The sequence below is a fragment of the Xenopus laevis genome, chromosome 1L, assembly GCF_017654675.1.
Source record: "Xenopus laevis strain J_2021 chromosome 1L, Xenopus_laevis_v10.1, whole genome shotgun sequence".
In the NCBI taxonomy this organism is placed as follows: Eukaryota; Metazoa; Chordata; class Amphibia; order Anura; family Pipidae; genus Xenopus; species Xenopus laevis.
Window position 1 is genome coordinate 176,593,509 of NC_054371.1, and position 24,846 is coordinate 176,618,354.

A 24,846-nucleotide genomic window follows, 5' to 3' on the forward strand; every position below is an offset into this window, starting at 1 on the left:
GAGCCCAGCCCTTCCAAACAAAATACAGTTTTGTTGAAAAACTCACAGAAGTTCTCTCACTTGTTATCAGCTCCTGCTTCCCTAGGCACCGACAGACAGACTCTCTAACTGAAGCCCTATATTAGTAAGGATCAGCCTCTCCTGGACCCACCCTACTATCCCTCTATTCGCTCCAGTGATCCCTTATCCAGCTTTCCCAAGCCGGCAAACTAAATGTAGCATTTACCTGCTACATTACGACTGTGAGTTTTGCACATAATGGAGTGCGGATCTTTTCAACAGTGGCGGAACTACCAGGGGAGCAGGGGGTGCGAGTGGGCCAGGGCCCGCCGGCAGCCCGCACGCCACTGAAATCCAGTGTGTATAGAGGGCAGGCTGCGCGTCACGCACCAGGGCCCGCGCCCCTCTAGTTACGGCACTGCTTTTCAATAAGATTATATGCAAGACTTTGGACCCTGAACCCAGATTTGATTGAAAGATTCTGGATTGGAGTGCGGCTGCCACAAGTTGATATATATAAAAACAAGCATTAAGCAGCAGTCGCTTGATGTCGGCTTAATAAGTGATTGTTGGTGCAAGCCTCAAAGGGGAAGTTCCGTTTCTTTCCTACACAAAATATAACACGTATCCAGACAAGGAGGAGGCAGCACTCACTTTAGAAAAATCTGTGAAAAAAAGTGTATTAAAAATTTACAAAAGTTCACAAATAAGCATCATATACGACCTGTCGATACAAAAGTTGCATCAGCGATGTTTTGGGCCAGCATAGTGCCCTCTCTATAAAGGGTGAACAAGCTGAACAGGTAATCATAAAACACATGTCCGCCAAACATTTGAGATTGTAAAACAGGAAATGACATTGTGGTTACTAAGTAGCAGATACAGCAGCAACATTAACCCCAACCTTGCCTTTCTACATCTATTGCACAAACATATCAGAGACAGTTAATTATTTACAAAAAAAGATAGAGGTAGAGAATTTGTACACCCTGGTACTGGATTTACAGTGCAATTACGTGGGCATTATACGTGCACATCCAAATATGTGATATATGCATTAGTTTGCCCATGCGGCTATGTATATATAGGAGACGGCTCAGATGGTTAAATCACGCATCTCCCAACACAGATCCTCCATCAATTTGGGTAATGATAGATTGCCGGTTTCTAAACATTTTATAGATATGGGTCACAATGCAGATCAATTGAAATTTATTGTATTAGAAGGGATTCCACCATTCAAATATGGAGGTAATCGAGAGCTAAAACTGAAGCAAAGAGAGGTATGGTGGATCCAAAAGTTTAATACATTAGCACCTAATGGTTTGAATAGGGACTATGACCTATATCTTTTTTTGTAAATAATTAACTGTCTCTGATATGTTTGTGCAATAGACGTGACCCAAACTAAGAAAGGCAAGGTTGGGGTTAATGTTGCTGCTGTATCTGCTACTTTGTAACCACAATGTCATTTCCTGTTCTAGAATCTTAAATGTTTGGCGGACACATGTGTTTTATGATTACCTGTTCAGCTTGAGAAAGGGCACTATGCTGTCCTGAAACGTCGCCGATGCAACTTTTGTATCGACAGGTCGTATATGATGCTTATTTGTGAACTTTTGTAACTTTTAAATACACTTTTTTTCACTGATTTTTCTAAAGCGAGTGTTGCCTCCTTCTTGTCTGGATACGTGTTATATATATATATATATATATATATATATATATATAAAAATGTTTTTTGGAGGGGTCACCTTTTAAGATCTGCGAGTGTGAACATTTTATATATAACACACACACATTTTCCCAGCTCACACAAACATTCCCCTTGATCCATTACCATGGTTTTTTTTTTTTTTTTTTAAGAGCCTTTTGTTTATATCCCATATATTACGTTAAACATTTGACCCTTTTTAATGGGTCACAAACGAGTCGAGCACTTCTATAGAAGTTTATGAGCTAAAAGCTTTGGTTTCAGGAAACATGGGGAGAGCGAGATTTCAGGCTGCCATTGTTACAGCCATATGTCTTATGTCAGAACGTAAAGAACTCTGTTGTGACATCAGTGTTTTTATCTGGCAGTCTGATGCTGAGAGAGACATAGGCAAAATATGTAGAAAGTTATAAATAATATAGTATCATTTGAATATATTAAAGTGCTATGTTGTATATGCACGAATCTATAAGTGATAACCAAGGGGAAATACTGAATCCCAGGCAAACTAATGAATTTCCTGCTTGCTCTTTAAACCTTTAAATGGCAGCAGAATTTCACATTTAATTTACCCTCCGTGCCAGGTATACTGTGTGTGTAGTCATTACTTTTCACTTTCAAAACGAAATAAATATGCAATTTGTCCTGGGTTGCCAAAACTTTTGCTTTCAACTGTATGACATGGACAGACTCACCTGCTTGGTGGTTGAAATGGACCCTTGGACACGACCCTTGGACTAGACAACATGTCTGTGTATCCTAGCACTATATATAATGAATGCTGGGCTTGTTTGCCTAATTCCTGTACTGCTTCCGAGAAAGCATTACAAACTAACACCTGGCTTACTGTTACGGTCATGCAAGTCACTAGAGTTCACTGAACGCTGACCTTTTTTAATCAATAGAAAAGCGACTGCCTATGTACAATTTCACTGCTGAAAAATATATGTACATTCTATACATTTTCATGTTTACAAATGTAAATCAATGCCAAAGTACATACATATAATATATAGAAACTATCCCCTGTAATAAAAGTTTGCCCATGTGCAGTAAGCCATAATAACCAATAAGATCTCTCTTTTTAACAGGTGACCAGTAAATGCTTCCTGCTGGTTGGTCGTTATAGGTGACTAGCATAGACCTTAAGCAAACATTATCCCTTTTATCACATAATCCAGCAGAGCTGCTAACAGAGGAAAATTACATGCGAATCAAGTCTGGATATAGAAAATTAGTTTACAAAAGAAAAAAGGCAAAAACAAATACAACAGAATGTAAATTCTAATGTAAGTGCTGAACAATTCACAAGGATTACAAGTCACATAAAGACATGATTCTTCTGACAGCCTTGACTATGCCGAGCCTTTACCCATAAACGTTTGCATTTCCGGTTCTAAGTTGGAACTTTTTCTGAAGATTCACACAACAGCATTTCTTTTTTTAAATAGTCCATTGAAAATAATGGCACTTTCTGATACGGCCGGGAGTTTTTCATTTGAAACGACTGAAAGGAGGATACCAAAGGAAGGATGAATTTGGGAACTCTAAAGAAGGTTTTACAATGGAACATGGGGCAGGAGCACATGCAGAAAGAAAGACTGGTAATGGTTCCTCCTAAAAGATGATGTAAAAGTCTAGGTTTTATAATGTGGTGTCCAATGATGGACAATGAGCAGTAGTTACATAACAGTTATTGTGATTCAACTCCATTTCATCGACACAACGTCATCTCTTTAAGCTTTGCTAGGGATATAGCATCTTCCAATTCATTTTTATTAAAAGTTAAGTCCAACTTCACTGCATTGCAAACCACGGCTCCTGATCTGCCCACTGAGCAGCTTCACTGTCACTGCCCTCTAGGTCTCCCTCTTCCCCACTCCCCTCCATATCATCCACATCTTCTTCCTGTGTGGCATCTGTAGGGCTCTCTTCCTTCTCCATTTTCTGCATTCCCTCCAAGGATTTTTGGTCATTCGGATCCAAACTAAGGATAAAAAAAACAAATGAACCTTGTTTCAGATGTCAGCTGATACACAATGTAGTTGAACAATGTGTTTAAAATAGTGTTTAACGACAAATCAGAAGTAAGAAGATGCCCTAATAGACACTTAGATCCTTGCATATAACAACGGGCTCTGCATCAAATTAAACTGGAGTCACCAATCAAATTTGTGCTTTCATTATTATAATTGCATGAAAAGGACCTAAGCTAATCGCTTCCACTTTGATGTTATTACAAAAGCATGCATGTTAAGCAGATGGTCATGGTTTAAACTACAGTGATAACTTGTGAACTTAGGGGACACATTCATACCTCCAGCTGGTAAACCATTGAGTAGAATAATGTGCCTACATTAGACTGCTGATACAAGGGCAGACATTGGCTTCTGAACTGGTAACTGGATTGGATGCTAATCTACTGACCTGTGTATAGGACCATATCTGGCTGAAGCTCATTCTTGTATTAAGTAGACAATACAATCCTATATGCCGGAGGACTACATACAAACCCCAATGGACCTGCAGTGTTCCCCCCCATGTGATCTGATCATTGGTCAGAGGGAATAACTAACAACTGTTTGATTTGGTCTGCTACTGTGTTGGCCAAATGAAGCAAAGCAAGTTCATTAAAATGTTTAAGTAAAAGTATCATTATACAAGGTACCCTAAAACCTGTATTAAGTTTTACATTTTAGATTACAGAAATAAGAAACATGTCCCATCACCTGAAAAGACTAAAATAAAAATAATCAAAACAATACATTTTTTGCAATTTTATCAATCTATTTATCGATCTAGTTATTCATTGTTCGGCTGGAATAGAAAGAGAATAAAGCAAGTAACTTTGCAATTTGCACATATCAACACAATGTTAAGGTGTTCCCTGATTTCCATGATATCAATTGTATAAAAGACTACGGCGGCAACACCAGAACAGCCGTATTTCTGCAACAATTTAGCGATCAGAGTTTTGAACACTATATCATGTATACAGATTCACAATATATATTACATCTGATATATCCATATTATACATTCCATAACCTTGGTTGTAAAGATCTACCTGAGTGCAATGCTGTACTGATCCATAGCTTCCTGAAACTCATTAACCACCACAAGAAAATCTCCTAACATCCGATGTAATACACAGTCACTCTGGTTTGCAAGGGTATTACGAAGCAAGGCAATTCCTTCATCATACTTCTGCTCTCGACCTGAGGAATAATCATCATAAGAAAGGCAAGATTTAGCAAGCACATTTACCAGCTACACATGCTACGTACATTTACACTCAATAAAAAGGTCTAAAAAGCAAATCCATAAACATGCCTTACACCTTGTGCTGGATGGATTCTAAACATAGAGCTAAGATTTTAGCATATATTTTAGATCAGCATATAATAGGCAGATTGGTCTATAGTTTTGGACCAGAGTGGGGAATTTACCAGGTTTAGGTAGAGTTATTTTTTGGGATAGGAGCATTTATTTGGGGAAGTAGCCAGAGAAAAAAAAGCCTCATTAATGGTATTGGCCTGGAGCATATTACTGGGAAAGGAGGATATGTCTTTGGAAACTTGCTCATTGGTTATCGAAGACATACAGTAAGTAGCAACGATTATGCCAGTGATAGTGAAGGAAGCTGTAGCAGCTTATCCAAAAAATTTAAACTTGTTGTATAGTTGGTGTGGTGGGATTGTCTGCAAGGTTATAGAATTGTTTATAGAATTATGCAAATGTATTACATATTGTGCTAGGGTCATAAATGGCGTTATTATGTGTATCCTTTACTGTGTGAATGTGTCTTTGTGCTTAACAGAAGCGGAGATGGTTTTGCTAATATGGTAGACAATAGAATTCTGGGGGAAAAATGCAACATTGTATGTTTTTTTGTTTTCAGTAACACACACACACACACACCACAAGGCATTCTAGACGTCGCCTAACTCTGTTATGAAGGAACTTACTGAGTAACTCTGCTTTCTTCACCACAGCCTTTATATAATCCGGTCTTTGAATGAGCGCTTTGTCTAACAATGTTTTTGCTTTCTCTTGGGTAACAGGATCTTCCAGGCACACAGTTGCCAAAAGAGTTAGAGTTTGTGCATTTGCTCCAAGGGTTTTATAGACATTGTTGGCCATCACCATAGCTTCACGTACGCTGCTGGATGCCAAATAGCACTCAATGAGACCTGGAGAGATGAGTTACTTATGAATAGACCATTTAAAGGCACATTATACTGATACAATACATTTGTATATAAGAAGACAATGCAAAACCTGAATAATGAAATTATGCAAGGATTTATTTTACATTACAATTTGGCCACTGGATATTTTTTATTACAGTCAGTTGATGTTACTCAATTTTTCGGTAGAATAGTAAGTGGCGCAGCAGCTCTCGTGAATTAATACAAATATATAGAGATACACAAGGTTTTACTGAAAAGAGTTACAGTTAAGAGAAAAGCAAACCTTTTATTCTTAAAATCATATGAATAGTAAATTATTTTTCTTTCTTAGTAAACAGCAGAAAAAGGTACCAGCAGCTCCTTTTTAATATTGGCATGAGCAAGCAACTGGGTGAGCACCCACCCGTTTTCTTACCTTCACAGCAGTCGAGCCGACAAGGTGCCAGTCGAATTGCTTCTCGGAAATGAATGATTGCTTCCTGCACCCTTCCCATGTTTCTTAATGCTGCCCCCTTAAGTAGTAAGGCCTGAACACTATTGCTGTTCAGCTGGATAGCCTTGGCTCCCAAATACAGGGCTCTGGAATGTCTCTTGGTATAAAAGCTGTGGCACCTAGAAGGAATAAAACATAAACATTTAAAACTTTAGGTATGGCAATGCTTTGGTGGGAAACATGCGTGCTACTAGAACTAAATATAGGTAGAACATGTCCATTCATGATATACAATAACTAGTAGTGGGAAGTGTAAAGCACTACTAGATACTAAATAGTGACAATATACTACACAGTTCTTTATAGAGAGTCTGCTTCATCAGTCTCATCAGCTACTTCATGGCAGCAGTGTTCGGCACATTCCACCCATATAGCACTTTTCAAAAAATGTAAAATGATTATAAATATCCTTAAGTGCCCAGAACTCCCCCAGTGTACAAACGGCACCTACCCAGAAACCACCCACGGCTCAGCATGCTGATCAGATATATTGAACAAGCGGCAGCCGAGATTCTCCACATCTTCTAGTCGACCTTCACGAGCCAGCAAGTAGCCATATATATCCATTCCTGGGAGGGAAAAAGCATATTGGATGCAAAGATTTGTGCCTTTGAATTATTTCTGTTTTGCCTGACAATAGCTACTAACTGTGGCTGTCAACAATTACAACACCAGTGGCTGCTCGTCTGGAAGTTTTTTGGAAATGCAGACTATGACATAGATATTATTATTAGTCACCGTCTCCATTCTCTTAAAAGGGTAGTTCACCTTTAAACTAACTTTTAAAGGTCAAAAATCAAAAAATAAAATATATCTTAAAGCATGCCTCTGAACATCCTCACCTGGTTTTGTAATGCCAAATCCACTTAAAATTAAATGAAAACAAGATTGTAGATATTAAAGTTTCTTTTCTTTCCAAAAATGAGGACTTAAAGGGGTGGTTCACCTTTAAGTTATTTTCAAGTATGTTATAGAATGGGTAATTCAAAGACACTTTTCAATTGGTCCTATTTTTTTCATTTTTATAGTTTCTGAATTATTTGACTTCTGCCTCTTTCCAGCTTTCAAATGGAGATCACTCACACCATCTAAACAATGCTCTGTAAGGCTACAAATGCTTAGTTATTGTCACTTTTTATTACTAATCATCCTATTCAGACCCTCTCCTATTCTCCTTCCAATCTCTAATCAAATCAATGCATGCTTGCTAGGGTAATTTGGACGATAGCAACCACATTACTGAAATTGTAACCTAAGGAGCTGCAAAATAACCCACAAATAATAAAAAATTAAAACCAATTGCAAATTGTCTCAGAGTATCACTCTTCACATATTACTAGTGTTTAATAGTTTGTGGGGTTTTTTTCAGTTTTTTGTTTAGAAGCTCTCCAGTTTGGTATTTCAGCATTTATCTGTTTGCTGGGGTTAGGGTTGCCACCTGTCTGGTATTTTACCGGCCTGGCTGGTAAAAATGAAACTTGATTCCAATGTTATTAATAGGGGAAATGCATAAAAATATAGGAAGGCCGGTATTTTTTTCAAGAAAAGGTGGCAACCCTAGCTAGGGTCTTATGTATCCTAGCAACCAGGCAGTTACTTGAATGAGAGGATGGAATATGAATTGAAAGTAGTAGAAGTGACAAATAATTAAAAAAACAAATAACCAAATGCAAGGTTTCTAGGAACAGGTCATTCTATATGTTAACCTAAATGGGTTGTTCCCTTCCAGCACTTTTTTCAGTTCAGTTGTTTTCATATTTTTCAGAAATAAAGACTTTTTTCCATTTACTTTCTATTTGTGACCTTTTTTTCTAATATTAAAGTTTCTTTTTCACCTTATTTTTTTCTGAAACAGCTCCGGGAGGGGTCACAGACTCTGTAGACTGTTCTAAATTAATACATTTAGTCAGGGCCGGAACTAGGGGTAGGCAGAGTAGGCACATGCCTAGGGCGCAAAGCTGGGGGGGCACCAGGCCCGTACCTTCTCTGCTGCCTACCCCATGTCCGGTCCCCACTCTCCTCAACTGCCTTTTCTCTCTTCCAATAATTTTATGATTCCGTGCCTGCCGCATCGATTCGCGCATGTGCACACGGCAATCCACACATGTGAGCGCCCAGCTCAGTGGCCGGCCAGGTTGCCTATGATGCCTGGCCCAGCTCTGCATTTAGTTGATAAATGTTTTAATCTTTGTCCCTGCTGAGCAGAATCCCTGAATTTCATTGAAGGCAGCTGTTAGAATTGATACAATAGTTGCTAATATTCCACAGATGCTGCTGAGAAATGTATCAACTAATGTAGCAAATTGTAACTGTTCAGAAGCTGTTACTGAATTACTGAGCTGCCAGACACAGAAAAATTCAACTTTAAACTCCAATTCTGGAAAAACTGTCAGAAATAAAAAAAAAAAAAAAGGAAAGCAATTAAAAAAAAAAGTCTATACTTATAAACAACCTGAAAACAACCGAACTGAAAAAAGTTTTTGGAAGGTTAATACCACATTTAAATGTGAACCAACCCTTTAATTAATCCCAATGAACCCTCTCAAGTTCTGCTCCATCTACTTATTGAAAGGGATTTCAGTGCAGTTGCTAGCCAAGACTGAGCCCATCATCAGAGAAAATACAATAAGAGGCATATTTATCATGGGTGGAATTTCGAATTGAAAAAAACTTCGAAATTCAAATTCAAAAAGACCAACAAAGGTTTTTTTGGGTCGAATAGGTCCGTTTTCAGCTGAATTCGATCAATCAATCAAATTTGATTCAAAGTTTTTCCAAAAAAAAAACTTTGATTTTTCAAAGTCCACCAATTGACTCCAAATAGGTTCTAGGAGGTCCCCCCATAGGCTAAAACAGCAGTTCGGCAGGCTTTAGATGGTTAAGGGTTGAAATCGAATTTTTAAAGAGACAGTACATGATAAATTTCAATATTCGAATTTTCACATTTTTTTTCAAATTTGAATCGAATTTGGACTATTCCATAGTTGAAGTACACAAAAAATAGATCAAAATTCAAATTTTTTTCATTTGAAAATTCACCTCGACCTTTGATAAATCTGCCACTAAATGTCTATTCTGTGTAGGTCTGAACAGCATAAGACACACTGTAAAAACAAACCTTTTATGAGATAAGGATCCAGCATCTGAGCTTGCTCAAACTTAAGAATGGCATTTTTATTGTCGCCAACACGGAAATACAAATCTGCCAAAGTCCCCAGGAGATCTACATTGTCCCTTAGTAAAGATTTCTTTTCTAGAGAACTGAAAGAATACACTCATATTAGAAAGCTTCTAGTTTGCTTGGAATCAATATTTTACATTCATTTTAGCAGCATATTATATATTTTATCTATAATATAAGGAAAGGTGTCTAACTCCAAAGACTTTTTATTTGGCTCTTATGTCACTACAGTATTCTGTATTCTCAGTATTCGGTCTTTTTCCAGTGTAACAATTACCAGATAGTGTTGATAGCTCTGGTGTTGTCTCCAGTGTGCACAAATGCATAGGCTTTGATCCAGGCAGAAAGCCAGTCTAGATTGGGAATACTCTGGATGACATTGAGAGTCATAGACGCAACTTCTGCTCCTTTTACAGAGAGAGAGAGCAATCCTGAAATGAAAATAGAGGGTCATCAATGAACAACAGCTGCTACACTGTGCAGAAATGCTCTGTGCAATAGCCTACATGTATGTGTATAAATTTGTATATCAACATCTGAATTATATAAACCAGCGCAACTCTAATAATAATAATAATGTTACATTAATCTAAACTGTTTGTATTTCCTTGTGAGTGTGTGTCCACACACCGGAAAAAGATCTAGCGAGAGGTTGTTGATAGAAATTCAAAGCTATGTGGGGTACCTGGCTGAATATATAGAATTGCTAATTATAGTTACACCCCAATCGGATGCAGTACTCGCTGTACACCTGCCTCATTCCTTTCCTTTAATCACCTTTCTCTCCTTTGAAAAAAGTAAAATTTTAAAAAAACAATAAACAGCTCTGGACATTAGAAACACACATATACATGCAGAGTTAATAATGTTCTAAAAATAATGGGGTTTTTTCCACCCACATTCCCACCAGGAACTCTTTCACCATTTAACGTGCAGTATTTTGCATTCTTGATTAAATATTGCTTTCATGTCCACAATGCATTGCAAACAGACCTTTTATAAGCACAGTTGTTTTGTTCTCGCTCAATAACTCCGTTTGATTTAGAACATTTTGGTGGATTTAGCCTCAGAGTTCAATATGTGTGGGTGAACACTGAACAGCAAATATAATAAATACCTGGTCCTAGTGCTGGATGCAGAAGAGATCATGCTGTGAAGAGTCATTAGGAGTGCACTCAACAAGTAGCATGTATTCATTTTCTATCAGCTGGGTTAACATTAATTGATTTGTAGCTCACATACAAAAAAATATTGGTGATATTTTTATGACTATTGTGTATAATTCAAGGGAGGACTGATCAATTGTGGATTCTGGACACAATAAAAATTTCTATGGCTTTTCTTGCTGGGTAAAAAGAGTGCTCTGTCCATGCTTAAGAGAAGCTGTATGTAAATGTAAGTGAGGAGCAAAGTAAAGCAGGAGTTTTGCCATTTATCATAAGATGTGGCAACTCAAGGCTATAGTCTCACTAGAATAACATGTCAATATGGTTTACATTAAAGACTATACAAGTCGTATTCACTGGATTGCCACCCACATATTTGCCTGCTTGTACACTTTAACCAAATATACAATGCATGGTTTGACTGCCCATGGGAAATACTCAGAGTCGTATAGTCTTTGCCAGTCTTATAAATAACCAATCAACCACAAAATAGATGAATATTTCATATATTGGAAAATATATTGATGCCTAGCTATGAACTTCGGAGCATACATCTTTACCTCCTGTATCAGTTACTGGTTGCTGTGGAGGTGGAGTCAGAAGCAATTTTGGGTATCTGGAGTTGGAGTCACCAAAAATGTACAGACTCCGACTAACTTTAAATTGCAATAAAAAAAGATACAATGTGCAATGTCCTATTTCACAGATAGTGATAGTACTTGTCTGCTGTAAGAAAAAAGCCCAGTGTGTAGTTGTTTCACTAGTGTGAAGTCCAGCTGAACTATTATGCAACCTGACCTTCCTACATCATTTTAATCTGGAGTTACACTAGCACTGAAAATAATCAAATCAGATTTAAGAGCTTCTATGGAGGAGGATCTGGCAGAAGCAATTCTGTTTCTAAGAACAATACTTTAGTTAATTTTGGGTTGTATTTAACAGCCATTCTACAGCTATATGCCAATAGTTTTTTTGGCTTGTGTAGTTTAACTTTGATTTTGTTTTAGAATTCCCAAAAAGATGTGGTTTATATTTTTGAACTGATAAAGTTGTTTCAGATTTTTATATATGCTAATGCTATTATCTTAAACTTTATAGCCTCTTGATAAAAACAACAAATATGACCTTATAGTTTACATTTTTATTTTGTTCAAACTTTAGGTTTAAGGAATGTATTTAATAAAATAAATAAAATGCCACAATGACATAGGCTTAGTTAAAAGATTTAGACCCAAACTTGAACAGTATCGGAATTCATGTTGTCAGCGACAGGCTTGAATGGTCAATAGGGAAATGCGTCAGTTTCCTAGCCATTAGTTCTTTAGTTTGTTCCCAAAAGTAGACATCATCTTCAGATCACTTTAAAATTGTTGAGCTTTGGTAGTGATGAAATGCCTTGTATGTTGTGCACTTAATTTCTTTTAATCAACATGGAAAATACATAAGTATATTAAAAACAGAAGAGTTGGTGGTACCATAAACTGAGGGGTTGGAGTCAGAGGTTTCAAGTGCTGTAAATGATTTATCGTGCAGCATCTTCTGTCCTATGTGGGTGGTTGACAGCACTAGGCCATGAGCACTGACCCAATATTGTCACAGCTGCAAAGAGAAGACACATGGATTCCACATGCCTGCTGTATAGCCTCCCCCCCCCAAGACCTGCCTAACTAACCCCTCAGGCGGAGAAGTATAAATATATTGAATTTATTGCACTTTGTTGGGTTTTTTCACTATTTATACAATCATGATTATTTTATTCATTTTAAATATGTTTCTGCATTTTAAATTAGGCATTGTTACATATAGGTTGTGTGGGGAATATTTTGCAATTAACTGCTTGGGGCCTTGCAACAGAAATAACACATCTTACTAAAATTCCAGTTTGGTTGGCACTATGAAAATTGCTTAACCGTAAAGCACAAGTGATTGAAAAAATGAGAATTGCCCGACAAGACGTATATATGATATTGCTGATTTTTAGGAGTGTCAATGAGTGCTCTTTATCATGCTCCATTCCCAGAAGACTACCACATACTATGCTTTCTGTGATGAAATGAAGAGCTATACAACAATTGAAATATGTTTAAATATCTTCAGTTGGTAAACTCTATTAAAACATTGCTAGGAAATGTTTGCCAGCTTTATGAGGCATAAAGGGTTGTGTTCATCTGCAATATCCCCAAAAATACATTGGAGGTGCTCCCCACCCAGCTGGTCATTTAGGGGTGCTGATGCCATTAATATTCAACAAGATGCACACCTAAACTACCCCTTAGAGGAGCAGCCCTAGGATGTCTTTTAGGCAAGACCTTTCAGTGTTATTACAATAAATAGATACATGAAGTTACTGCAAACTGTTACACATGTATATGCTGACACCTGCTGACCAACACAGGTAATGACACATGTTTTGCCTGCTCAGTTGTTACCATGTTATGTATTAACTTATACTACACAAAAGCCATGAATATCTTGTAAATTATATGCTTATAAACAGTGAGTTCTGATGTCATCAGTTATAAAGGGTGAGGTCTGATGTCATTTCGGTCACATGACTCACTGAAATTTGTGTATTATAATAAATTAAGTACCACCAGTTGCAAAACATGAGGATATTGGAAGTTACCTCGGAGTTCCATGACCTGTATAAAAGCACTTGGCCTTCGGCCTCGTGTTTTTATATGGTGATGAAACTCCCTGGTAACAGTATAAGGTAGAGTACTGCAGCGGGTCGGGTACCCGTGGGTTACCCGCAAAAACCGGTTTATAATGACAGCACTTCCTGTTTTAACCCTTTTTTCTGATCACGCCTACTTCCAATGATGTCACTTCCGGTTTACAATGAAAGCACTTCTTGATTCTTGATGGTCAGCGGGTTGCGGATAAGGTACTTGCGGGTCGGGTAGCAGGTCCAAGCGGGTAAGAATGCGGGTCCAGGTTGCAGATTGCAGGTACGGGTCGGGTACGGGTTCCAAAAAATGGACCCGCGCAAGACTCTAGTATGAGGATTAATTAGCCTATTTATGGGGATCAGCAGCCAATTGCCACAGTACAAACCCTAGTTTCTGTATAACCAGAACTGAATTTTATATATGTTTTTATATTTTTATAATTTTTTTTTTATAAAAGTAGTTTATGGTTAACATAAAATAGGTGACAAAAACATGTTTTTACCTCACATCTGCATTATCTTGCTATATTTGGTTAATGAATGAGGCAATATTATCATTTTCAGTGAATATATCTTATAAAGGGGAAGTAAAGCAAGTCTGGCAAAGTTTCTTTTTGTATCAATACACAGCCCTCTCCTTATCATGCCCAGAATTATACAGCTGCTCAGCACTTTTAGTTGTGTCCCTTCTGTTTCCAGCATCTTGGTAATCAGTGAGCAGCGCATACACACTGGAAGCTGAACTGGGATCTTGGGCTACTGTACATGTTCCTAGTTGCCATAAATGATGGCAATGGAACTCACATGGCAAAAGATGGGGGGCAGACTGACAGGTTAAGGAGGCACTAAAGACAAATTCACAAACATTGTCGGTAAAATGTTGCTTAAAATGTTGTGTGAAAAACAAAATCTGGAAAGGGGCTGTTTAAAAGACAAATTCAACAGATGTGGAGATAGAGGTTTGTGAATATGGTGGGAAATTCGACAAATATCTACTTTTATTTTGTCTCAATATCACCACTTTTGTGAAGTCCCCCACCCAATGTCTTTGTAATTACATTGTAATTTTTTAAAAGACCCAAATTTAAAAAGTAAGAACAAAATAAAAAAAAATGCTGAATGATACACTAAAAAATAAGAAAACATTTAACAAAGTTTTTTGGACAATTAGCAAAAAAAAAATCCAAAAACCTCTAAAAGTTTGAATGGCTAAAAAAGGTCCAATAGGATCAGCAAAGCTTCTATAGGACTTTGACTGCTTTTACTTGCTGAAGTTTTGTATTACAGTTTTTAGTGACATTTACATTTTACAAATCTTGAATTTTTAGAATTTTGGACAAATAAAAAAATAATTTTTTTAAAGTAAATTAAAAAACAAAACAAAAAACAAAACAGAAATTCGAATGTTAGTAAATAGACCCCTTGATATTCCCCTGGACTGGAGTTGTCTCACATTAAAGCTAACAGCACACCAGAAATGTTGGTCCATAATTCACATGCATCAGCTGGCATTAAAGGATAACTAAAGTTTAACAATAAGTTGTCATAGTTCACATTACACGGCAGCACAGAAACCAGTGCAATACAATTCAGAATTTTTGAGCCGTGTAGCATCAGCTTTTATGACATGCAAATCTCATTTTCTATTTGATGATTTGTTAAAAATCCTAAATTTATCTTCTCAACAGCTGCTGGAGCACAGTGTCACTACATGTACACAAGATCAAAGATTGTGAGCTCCTGTGCAGTTTTGAAAGTCTAGATCATTACTTTTATAGAGTTGCTGAAGATTTAGGCTGGTTCAGTATATAAAATAAGGCCTTTCTGGTCATATTGTTTTTTAGGGTTTAGTTCTGATTAAAATCAAGAGCAAGTTTGTACAGGCAGATTTGGTAATTTCTCAGCCTGCAATATATAGCCTGGGATACAGTGGGTACATTTAAAGGGAAATACAAGTTTTAAAAAGGCGTTCTGTTAATTGTTATATTAGAGGCAGAGATTTCCTGTATTTTTATAGTTTTTAAGAACAATGCAAGTGTTCAAAATTCATAGGAACGTATCACTGTTAGTAGGCAATCATGGCCTGACGATCATTGGCTAAAAATATGCCGCCAAGCTGACATCTGCCAAGTGTTAACTCATGATGAAACATGCACACAGATCAGTTGCTGATCAAATTCCAACTACAGTCCAGCTTTGCCCTTATTGGGGCACATCAGTGCAGAGTTTTCTGATCAGAACATTTACAGCCAGAGAAGTGGATCCATATAAACAGCATTGATGTGACCTTCTCCTGTCCATTTGAATCCACTGCCATGTTACCACCTATGCTTATACGGGGGAATGGGAAACATCCAGAGTTACAGTTTAAAAATTCGACATTCACATACACAGATTTACCTAGTATGGCATCAAGTGCCAGTGGGCACTGTCTCAGAACCTCCTTGTAACTGGTTACTGCAGAACGCTCCTGTCCAGCTTTCTTGTACAAATTAGCTAACATCATGTTAATCTAAATTTAAAGGAAATGGAAAGAAATAGGTTATAACAAAACATTACAGTATGTCCAATACACAAGAAGTAACAACCCTGATTTTAATCAGAAAAATAACTGGGACATCAGTGTCTAGTTGGCCCTTCAACAGTAAGCATCTTAATAGCACTTATGATACTTATGTTTATGAGCTTTTTGACATACAAAACATTTGTAAAAGAATGCAGGGCATTCCATGGTGTGTCTTTACATAATTGTGGCTGGAAGCACACACCAATAGCCTTCTGTGTACGCCAAATTAAAAGGAAAACTATACACCCAAAATGAATACTTAAGCAACAGATAATTATATAAAATTAAGTGGCATTTTAAAAAAAATCTCACCAAACTGGTATATATATTTAAGTAAATATTGCCCTTTTACATCTCTTGCCTTGAACCGTACAGTACATGAGTCCCCCTATAGCATGGATCAGGTAGACCCAGTTAATTTAGGGAATTGGCACCTACCTTTCCCCCATGCAGCACAGCACTCCACTATAGAAGCAAAAAATATCTGACACGCTGTATACCTTTTGCATCCTGCAACACTATTCACATATTGTACCACTGTGCAGTGTGGATCCACGGGCAGTATATCATAGCACATTGCATACCACATTGGTTGAGGTAATGGAATAGCATAATATTTATAAAAGAGCTAGAATATTCTTTCTGCTTTACCTTTGGGGTTCTCTGCCGAGAAGGAATTCCATCTAAAATGGCAATGGCATCCTTGTCCTGTTTCAGCATGGTGTAACAGTCAGCCATTTTATATTTCACCTCAATCTCTGATGGAAGACACTAAAGAATGCAAAATATAAATAAGGTACTTGAACAATTTTCCACTTTGGCCTAAGCATCATCTGTAACTAAGCGGTTATCAGTGCAGGTAACAGCCTCTGTATAGCCAACAGGCACTATTATGTGGTGATATAAAGGGAACATATATACGTAATACACTAAATCCTTTCTCATTATACAGGTCTAATGTGTAATATAAAGGTGATAGCAGATAAACAATATACTAAACAACTTCTCATTATACAGGTCAAATGTGTAATATTAAGGTGTTGGCAGATAAACATGCGTTCTTGGCTTGTAATTTAGTGAAATTAGTATTTCTACCTGATTTTGTGGGGTGGCCGCTGCATTTCCTGTGGCTGGTCTAACTTTGGAAGTCTTGGTTAAAGCTTTCTTCTGCTGCAGAGCCATTGTGTACTTGCTGACAGCATTTCTGTATTCCTTGTCATGGAACAGAGAGTCCGCGTGGTACACAAGCAACTGGTACTTTTGTGATGGAGAAAACATCTCCCTACAAAAACAGAAAGCATTACATCATACTGAATATTCAGCAGTTCTGTCCAACATCTACCATTTTGTGGGCCAAGTAAAAATATAATAAAATGGTAATGTCACAAAAAGTTGCTTATAAAGCTCAAGGGTCATATAAATCCCTCGGGAGGGCCACACAGATCCAATTAGCCTTTAGTTGAACAGCCCTGATACAGACTAGAGAAACAATGTAGAGACAAAAAAGGTGAATCAAGGATTTAAAACACATTGCTACTAGGGATGCACCGAATCCACTATTTTGGATTCGGCCGAACCCCCGAATCCTTCGTGAAAGATTTGGCCGAATACCGAATCGAATCCTAATTTGCATATGCAAATTAGGGTTTGAAAGGGGAAAATATGTTTTACTTCCTTGTTTTGTGATAAAAAGTCACGCAATTTCCCTCCCCGCCCCTAATTTGAATATGCAAATTAGGATTCAGATTCAGTTCGGCCGGCAGAAGGATTCGGCCGAATCCTGCTGAAAAAGGCCTAATCCTGGCCGAATCCCGAACCGAATCCTGGATTCGGTGCATCCCTAATTGCTACTGGTACAAGATTTATTAGTCATAGTATTAAGGAACTTGCATTTTTCAGACAACAGGTCTTCTGTGATGAGGAAAAACCATACTTTAAGGCTATTAAAATTTTTAAAAAAATCCAGGATTATTTTTCAGCAGGATTGGGCCAAATCTTTGTGCCTGGCCCAACCGAATCTAAATTTGCATATGTAAATTAAGAGTGGGAATGGAAATAACGTGACTTTTCATCACAAAAAAAGTAAAAAAATTCTTTCCCACTTTTTCCTTTCCCACCCCTAATTTACATATGCAAATTTGGATTCAGTTCGGTATTCGGACGAATCTTTTGTGGATTCGGTGCATCCCTATTAAATATATATAGAATACACATATATATAGAATACATTCACACACATATATAAAAACAGTATTTTATGCTACCTCACTAAGTACAAAAGCACTGTCTTATTATTAGAGACATACAAATTAGTCAAAAATGAAATACACAGCATACCGTGGGCAATATGAGTACCATATTTTGATGCATTCCAAGTACCAGCTGTCCAAATAATAGATTATTTATCTATGTTATTGTTATTCATCTTGTTTCATTGCTTATTAACTACACCACAGTGCCGCCCTAACCCACACCTCCCAACTGTCCCGTTTTCAGAGGGACAGTCCCTCTTTTGACAGCTCAACCCGCAGTACCTCGTTTGTACTAGAAAGTACAGTTTTTCTCTGCACTGAACAGCCAGAAAAAGAAACGAGATTCTAACTTAATTGGCTTTTGGCAGAGAGCCCAGAACAGCCACAGCAGCAGATAAGATACTTTGTAACAATTTCGAGATAAGCAAATAAGTAATTGTAACAATATAAGATAACAAGTCCCTTGGGGGAATTTAGACTCACCGCTTAAAGGGCAATTCACCTTCATTATCAAAAATGTAATAAATGAAAAAAAAAACAACCAACAGAAATATGTTCATAGTTTCATAACCTGCCAAATTTTGTAAAATGAACATGGTAATTAGGGGGTGTGGTCACAAAAATAGGCATGGTCAAAAAAATTTGCCGCAAACTTTTTTGCCCCTTTTTTTTATTTCCAAAATGTTGGGAGTATGCCTACCCTGTAGAGCTGACAATCTATGATGTACAGGAACATTAAGTGATCGGACCAAGAACTTGAAGCGCTGTCACAGGAGTGGTCAACTTAGACAACCAATGAACCACAAAGTTTTCAACAACTAATGTAACAGTGCTTTAAAATACAAACCCATGGTTTCTTAAAGGACAAGGAAAGACAATCACTGGGGTGAGCCAATTTGTTAGGAACCCAACATGTTATCACAATCACTAACCTCAGACATGAGCTGAAAAACACACAGGCCCAGATTATTATACTACTGATCACTCCACCATATGTGCCCGGGATTCATGCTGCTGTGATGTGAGCTGTGGGTAGGACATTAAAGCAAAAGCTTGACTTTTAGCATCTCATATGTGATTTTACTCTACTGCACATAAATATATCCCAGGGCAACCGCAAAGGATCCATGGGACAAGCAACAAGATGGTGGTGTGGAGCTCACTAGTACAATAACTAGTGCTCATGAGTTTTTCAAGAAATAGAAGCACCAGTCCAATGTTTAAACTATTATAATCACTGGGTTACTGCCCAATACATTGGCACCTGTAAATAAAAAATATTTTAGGCATAGTGATACCATGCATCATAAAGTTTCTAATAGAATTTGGAGTGCTGGGGGAATAGGAACTGAACTCATATTTACCCATTTAAAGTGGACCTGTCACCCAGACACAAAAATCTGTATAGTAAAAGTCCTTTTCAAATTAAACATGAAATCTAATTTCTATATTATTGTAAGCTCATTTAAAAATCTCAGCTGTCAATCAAATATTGCCTGTCCCTCCTCTATGCCTTAGGCATAGAGGCAGGGCAGACAATTACTTTCACTTTCCATTCAGTACTTAATAGATGTCACTGCTCTCCACATATTCCCCCGTTCTCTTTACTATTTGTGTAACCAGGGCATGGGGATGGATATCAGGTCCCCCATTCTGGTGCACAAACAAGACTCTGAGATGATGCAAGGCTTATCTTAATAACAGTGTGCACAAAATGACTCCTGTCTGCTTGCTATAATTATGAATTCCCAGACTGAAGTAAAAAGACTCAAATAATTTATATAGTGTAATTAAAGTTCATTTTGCTTGACTAATGTGATAAAATAGGATTTTGAATCATTTTCTGAGGTGACAGGTCCCCTTTAAGAATACACGCAATGTTTCATCAACTAAAACCTGTTCACTGTAAAACAGGAGGTTCTCTGTAAAGTTCTGTGTATTTGGTTATCACTTTATAATACACAAAAGCCATGAATATCTAGTAAATTATATCCTTATAAACGGTGAGTTCTGATGTCATCAGTTATAAACGGTGAGTTCTGATGTCATTCCTGTCACATGACAAATTTGTGTATTATAATAAATAAAGTTGCAAAATATGAGGATATTAGAAGTTACCTCAGTGTTCCATGACCTGTATAAAAACACTCGGCCGATGAAACTTCGAGGTAACTTATAATATCCTTATATTTTACAATAGGGGGTACTTTATTCACTATATAAATAAGAACAGTAATATGGCCCCGAGAAGTTGTCGCCCCATACCCATTGGCACTTCTGTGTTTGAGCCCAGCACTAGCAAACAGTATGACCCCATGGGAACATGATTAAATTAGAGTTTGGTGAGGTGTCCAATAGAAGGCTTTCCACTGAAGAATTATGAATATGTCATGTTATCTGTTTTAGCAGGGAGGAGGCACGTTATCTATAAATCTTCTAAAAGTGTCAGTTCAACAAAATGTCATTGAATGGCTGCAGGTTAAGAAAATACTTAGAAAACACAGGACTGTGGGAAAGGTTTCTATAAAGGCAATCAGAAAGTTAAGTTGATCAGCAGAAGAGCTAGGAAAGGCTGACAGGAGCTGATCAAGCCAATCATTCATTCTTTATGAACACTACAGAACTAATGAAGTGAAAGCAGAATGTCGCTGTTACAGGAGTGGAGTAGTACAGCAGCTGGAGAGCTCACAGCACATCCTCACTGAGCCACTATACACTGTAAAAATCACATGCACGCCCTGTCAGTCAGCATCACGCCACCTCCTGCTGCTACTCACGGGTTGTTGTTGCTCATAGTCAGTAGGAGACTGCTCAGTAATCGCACATTAGAGTGCAGCCCGGCCGCTGCCATGTCCCGTACATGATCTATTACATTCATTTTCACAATGAGCGCTAAACTCAGTATCCCGCACAACTCCACCCCAATGTACTACGACAGACAGGAGCTCTCTCAGGCCGTCGGTGCCTACGGTGACATCACATCCGGGTCTGATGAAGGAGGAAGTGAGGGAGGAGCCAAGATGCTGACAGTGGGGTTTGTATGGAAGCCGGATAGTTTAAGAAAGTAACGGCAGTTGTTATTAGAGTGTGTTAAATACGCACAATGTCAGATAGATTCTGCTTAAAGGGGTGATTCACCTTTAAAGGGATACTGTCATGGGAAAACGTGTTTCCCCCCCAAAATACACTACACAGCAGACTTCTGTTTTATTAAAAGAACTGATATTTTATACTTAATTTTGAAATCTAACATGGGGCTAGACATAGGGGCAGATTTACTAAAGGGCGAAGTGACTAACAGCGAAAATTTGCTAACGTGATGTCATTTCGTTACTTAGCCGATTTACTAACAGTCGCTGGCGAAACTTCGCTAGCAAAGGAGATAGACTGTAGCGGTAATTCCCTAACGCATGGTGAAGTTGCACTCTGGCGATTGGACGTAACTACGCGAAACTGAACGTTACCTCTTGCACCAGACTTGCCTTCGCCACCTCAGACCAGGCGAAGTGCAATAGAGTAGATAAGAGTTCCTCAAAAAAAGTTGAACATTTTTCTAAGTCCCAAAAAATGCTGGCGACTTTTCCGTTTTTCAGGGTGATAGGCTGCAAAAGAGCGTAAATTTATTTTAGGGTACCCGGGCTTATCCCCTACATTTCCTTACATATGGCACATAAACTATACACTGGGCTCATGTGTAGGGCATTATAACAACTTTATTTTATTTTATTAAGGTTTCCCAGGCTTGTGTAATGTAATGTATTTGCTGCAACATATACGTCGATTGAAATAAAATTTCCCAACATATGCAAATTAGGCAACGCTAGCGCAACGTCGCTTTGCTTGGTGCAGTAAAGATAGCGCAACTTCGCCAGCATTCGGCGCCCTGGACGCAACTTTGGATATCAATGAATTAGCGTTGTCTGGGCAAATTTACACCTGGCGAAGTGTTGCGATGTGAGCGAAGCAGACACTACCGCAAATTCGGCCCCCAAGTGTCAGTTTCCCAGCTGCCCCCAGTCATGGCGCTTTATTTAAAAATATAAATTTCAGTCACTCTTTAGTGCTGCTCTGGAAGTTGGAGTGAAATCACCCTCCCCCCAGTAGCCAAGGTTGCCACCTTTTCTGGAAAAAAATACCTGCCTTCCTATATTATTGCCATTTTTTCCTATTAATAACATTGGCATCAAGCTTCATTTTTACCGGCCAGGCCCATCAGCAGATCAATGGGAAGTTAGCCAGTTAACAGCTCCCTGGTAGATCTAAGAACAGCACTCAATAGTATAATAAACCCATGTCCCACTGCGACACCTTCAGTTACATTGAGTAGGAGAAACAACAGCCTGCCAGGAAGCAGTTCCATCCTAAAGTGCTGGCTTATTCTGAAAGCACATGACCAAGTAAAATGACCTGAGATCATGGCTGTCTACACACCAATATTACAACTGATATATTCCTGGTTCAGGAATGAAATTGTTGGTGGGATGGCACTTGGAGCACTTTGTTTTCCGAAGTTGTCTCACAAGGAAACTTCGGGCGACTTTGGAAAACGAAGCGCTCCGAGTGCCACCCCGCTGGCGATTTTCATTCTAGCCGGCAGAAAAAGCATTAGTCGTCCCAAAGAAGAGGAGATTTGTCGCCGGGCAACTAATCTCCACAAATCTGCCCTTGTATCTCTGCCCTTAGTATGTTTTAGAATGTCTAATTCTAAGCAAGTTTCCATTTTGCTGAATTGCAAACTGGAGCTGCTGAATAAAAAGCTAAATAAGTAAAAAAACACAAATAATAAAAAATGAAAACCATTTGCAAATTGTCTCAGAATATCACTCTCTACACTATACTAAAAGTAAAAATTATCGGTATAGTGGACTTGCACTCTCGGCACCAGTTTATACCTCACCATTCATTTTATTTAGGAAGGGAGTGGAAATACATGAACCAAAGGCGAAGAAATTTGCAGCAAAACAACAGTGTAATTCCTGTTCTGTATATAAGAAAAGACACAATGTTTGCCCAGGTACAGTAACCTATAGCAACCGAAAGATGTTGCTTTTAAAGAGCTAACCAGTAAATGCATCCTACTGATTAGTTGCTATAGATTGGACTTGTAGCAAACGTTGCACCTTACCTACTTCTGCTACATAATGGCATATTAATTATATGTTGCTGGGATTCTCACTGCAATTACATTTACAAATAACATTAAAAACATGTATACTGAGGGTATACTGGAATGTTGCTCCCAATGAAGCTAATTTGCACCATATTTGGGAGCAGACTGCATACACCATACACCCCACAGGTGTCCAGTCAGCCCTTGGGTCAACATTCATATCGCATGGAGACCCTTGGATGTTGACATCATCTATGGCTTTATGCAGTCCTGGTCCAACTAGATTTAGTACTTGGTCCATGATATCTAATGAAGCCAAAGAATAATTTTGGGCATCTGCATGGATTAATTGGCTGCTGGTCAAGAGTGGCCCAGCCAGTGCCTTCCTGGGTTTAGGTAAGTATTCAATAAGCGCAAGAGTTTGTGGAACAGATACTGGTGGCTGCAGATGCTGAAAGTGTATAACAGGATTTGTTGCTTGCCAATGTTCTCTTAGGTCATAATTTTCCACTCAAAAGCCATGGTGTATGGTTGGTAACTAAAGGGGATGCTTTGTTTAAAGGAATACTATTACTACATACTTTTTCTATTGAAGCAGTTTAACTTTCTTTATACTTACCCACTCTTTGTTTTATATATGGTATAATAAATTGCTCACCACTTTCACCCAAGGAACACTTACACGGTTTAAAGGCCATGGGTCTTTACACATTGTTCTGTTAAGATATCTAGGATTGTGGTCATAAGAACAATGAAAGGGCTGCTGTATTTCGGATAAATGGAATCACAAACAGCCACATAACTACAAAGAGCTGTGGTTTCTTTTTTCGTAGGTTTTTATTTTGCATTTAAATTTCCAAACAGTACCGAGGGGGAGCCCGTTTGGTTAAGAGAGGAATAGAAGAAGGAAAAGATAGAAGAAGAGGAAAGAGGCGAGCTGGGGGGGAGGTTACTGAGCTGAGTACATTACATATATTTTGCTACTGCATTCACCATGCTTCCTTTTTTTGTTTGTTTCTTAGAGAGCTGCTAAGACAATGCGTTCATTTCAAGCCATGTTCCCCAGATGGCTTCAAATTTACCCGAGCATCCGCGGGCCTGGTATACCAGCTTCTGCCTGGGCAAAGAGTCATTAATGAGTTTTTTCCAGAAGTTCAATAAAGGTGGCTCCGTTGATTTCCAGTGTAGCAGTATTGTTTTTTTTTGTATAATAAAACAGTTGTAAGCAACAAAGTTTGGCAGAGGGTCTCATTTGTAGTTGTAAGAAACTTACCCTGGTGGTCTAGTGGGCAGCGGGGTCCACGCCGCGTCCTTGGCGTGGATGCCCGCTGTGCCGCTCCTATCATGCCCTTGCAGGCGCCATCTTTGACTACTAAGGCGCGCGCCTGCGCGCCTCTTAAAGGCGTAGGCGCGCTGGCGTGATTGCGCCAGCGCGTAATTGCACACGTTTTGGCGCCAATTGGATCCCTATTTAAGGCCCATTCAGACCTGTAGCCAGTG

At 38.3% G+C, this 24,846-nt stretch overlaps 1 protein-coding gene across 1 annotated transcript; it reads right to left on the reverse strand.

Moving 5' to 3' along the window:
- Window positions 1–2,945: 2,945 nt before the first annotated feature.
- anapc7.L (anaphase promoting complex subunit 7 L homeolog) lies at window positions 2,946–21,223 on the reverse strand. Its single transcript, NM_001093270.1, is given in 11 exon segments — window positions 2,946–3,701; window positions 4,782–4,932; window positions 5,683–5,907; window positions 6,323–6,519; window positions 6,852–6,969; window positions 9,519–9,661; window positions 9,859–10,012; window positions 15,819–15,930; window positions 16,636–16,755; window positions 17,080–17,266; window positions 21,014–21,223. Coding segments are annotated over 11 exon segments (1,698 nt in total). The 5' UTR covers window positions 21,115–21,223; the 3' UTR covers window positions 2,946–3,511.
- Between the last annotated feature and the right edge of the window lie 3,623 nt (window positions 21,224–24,846).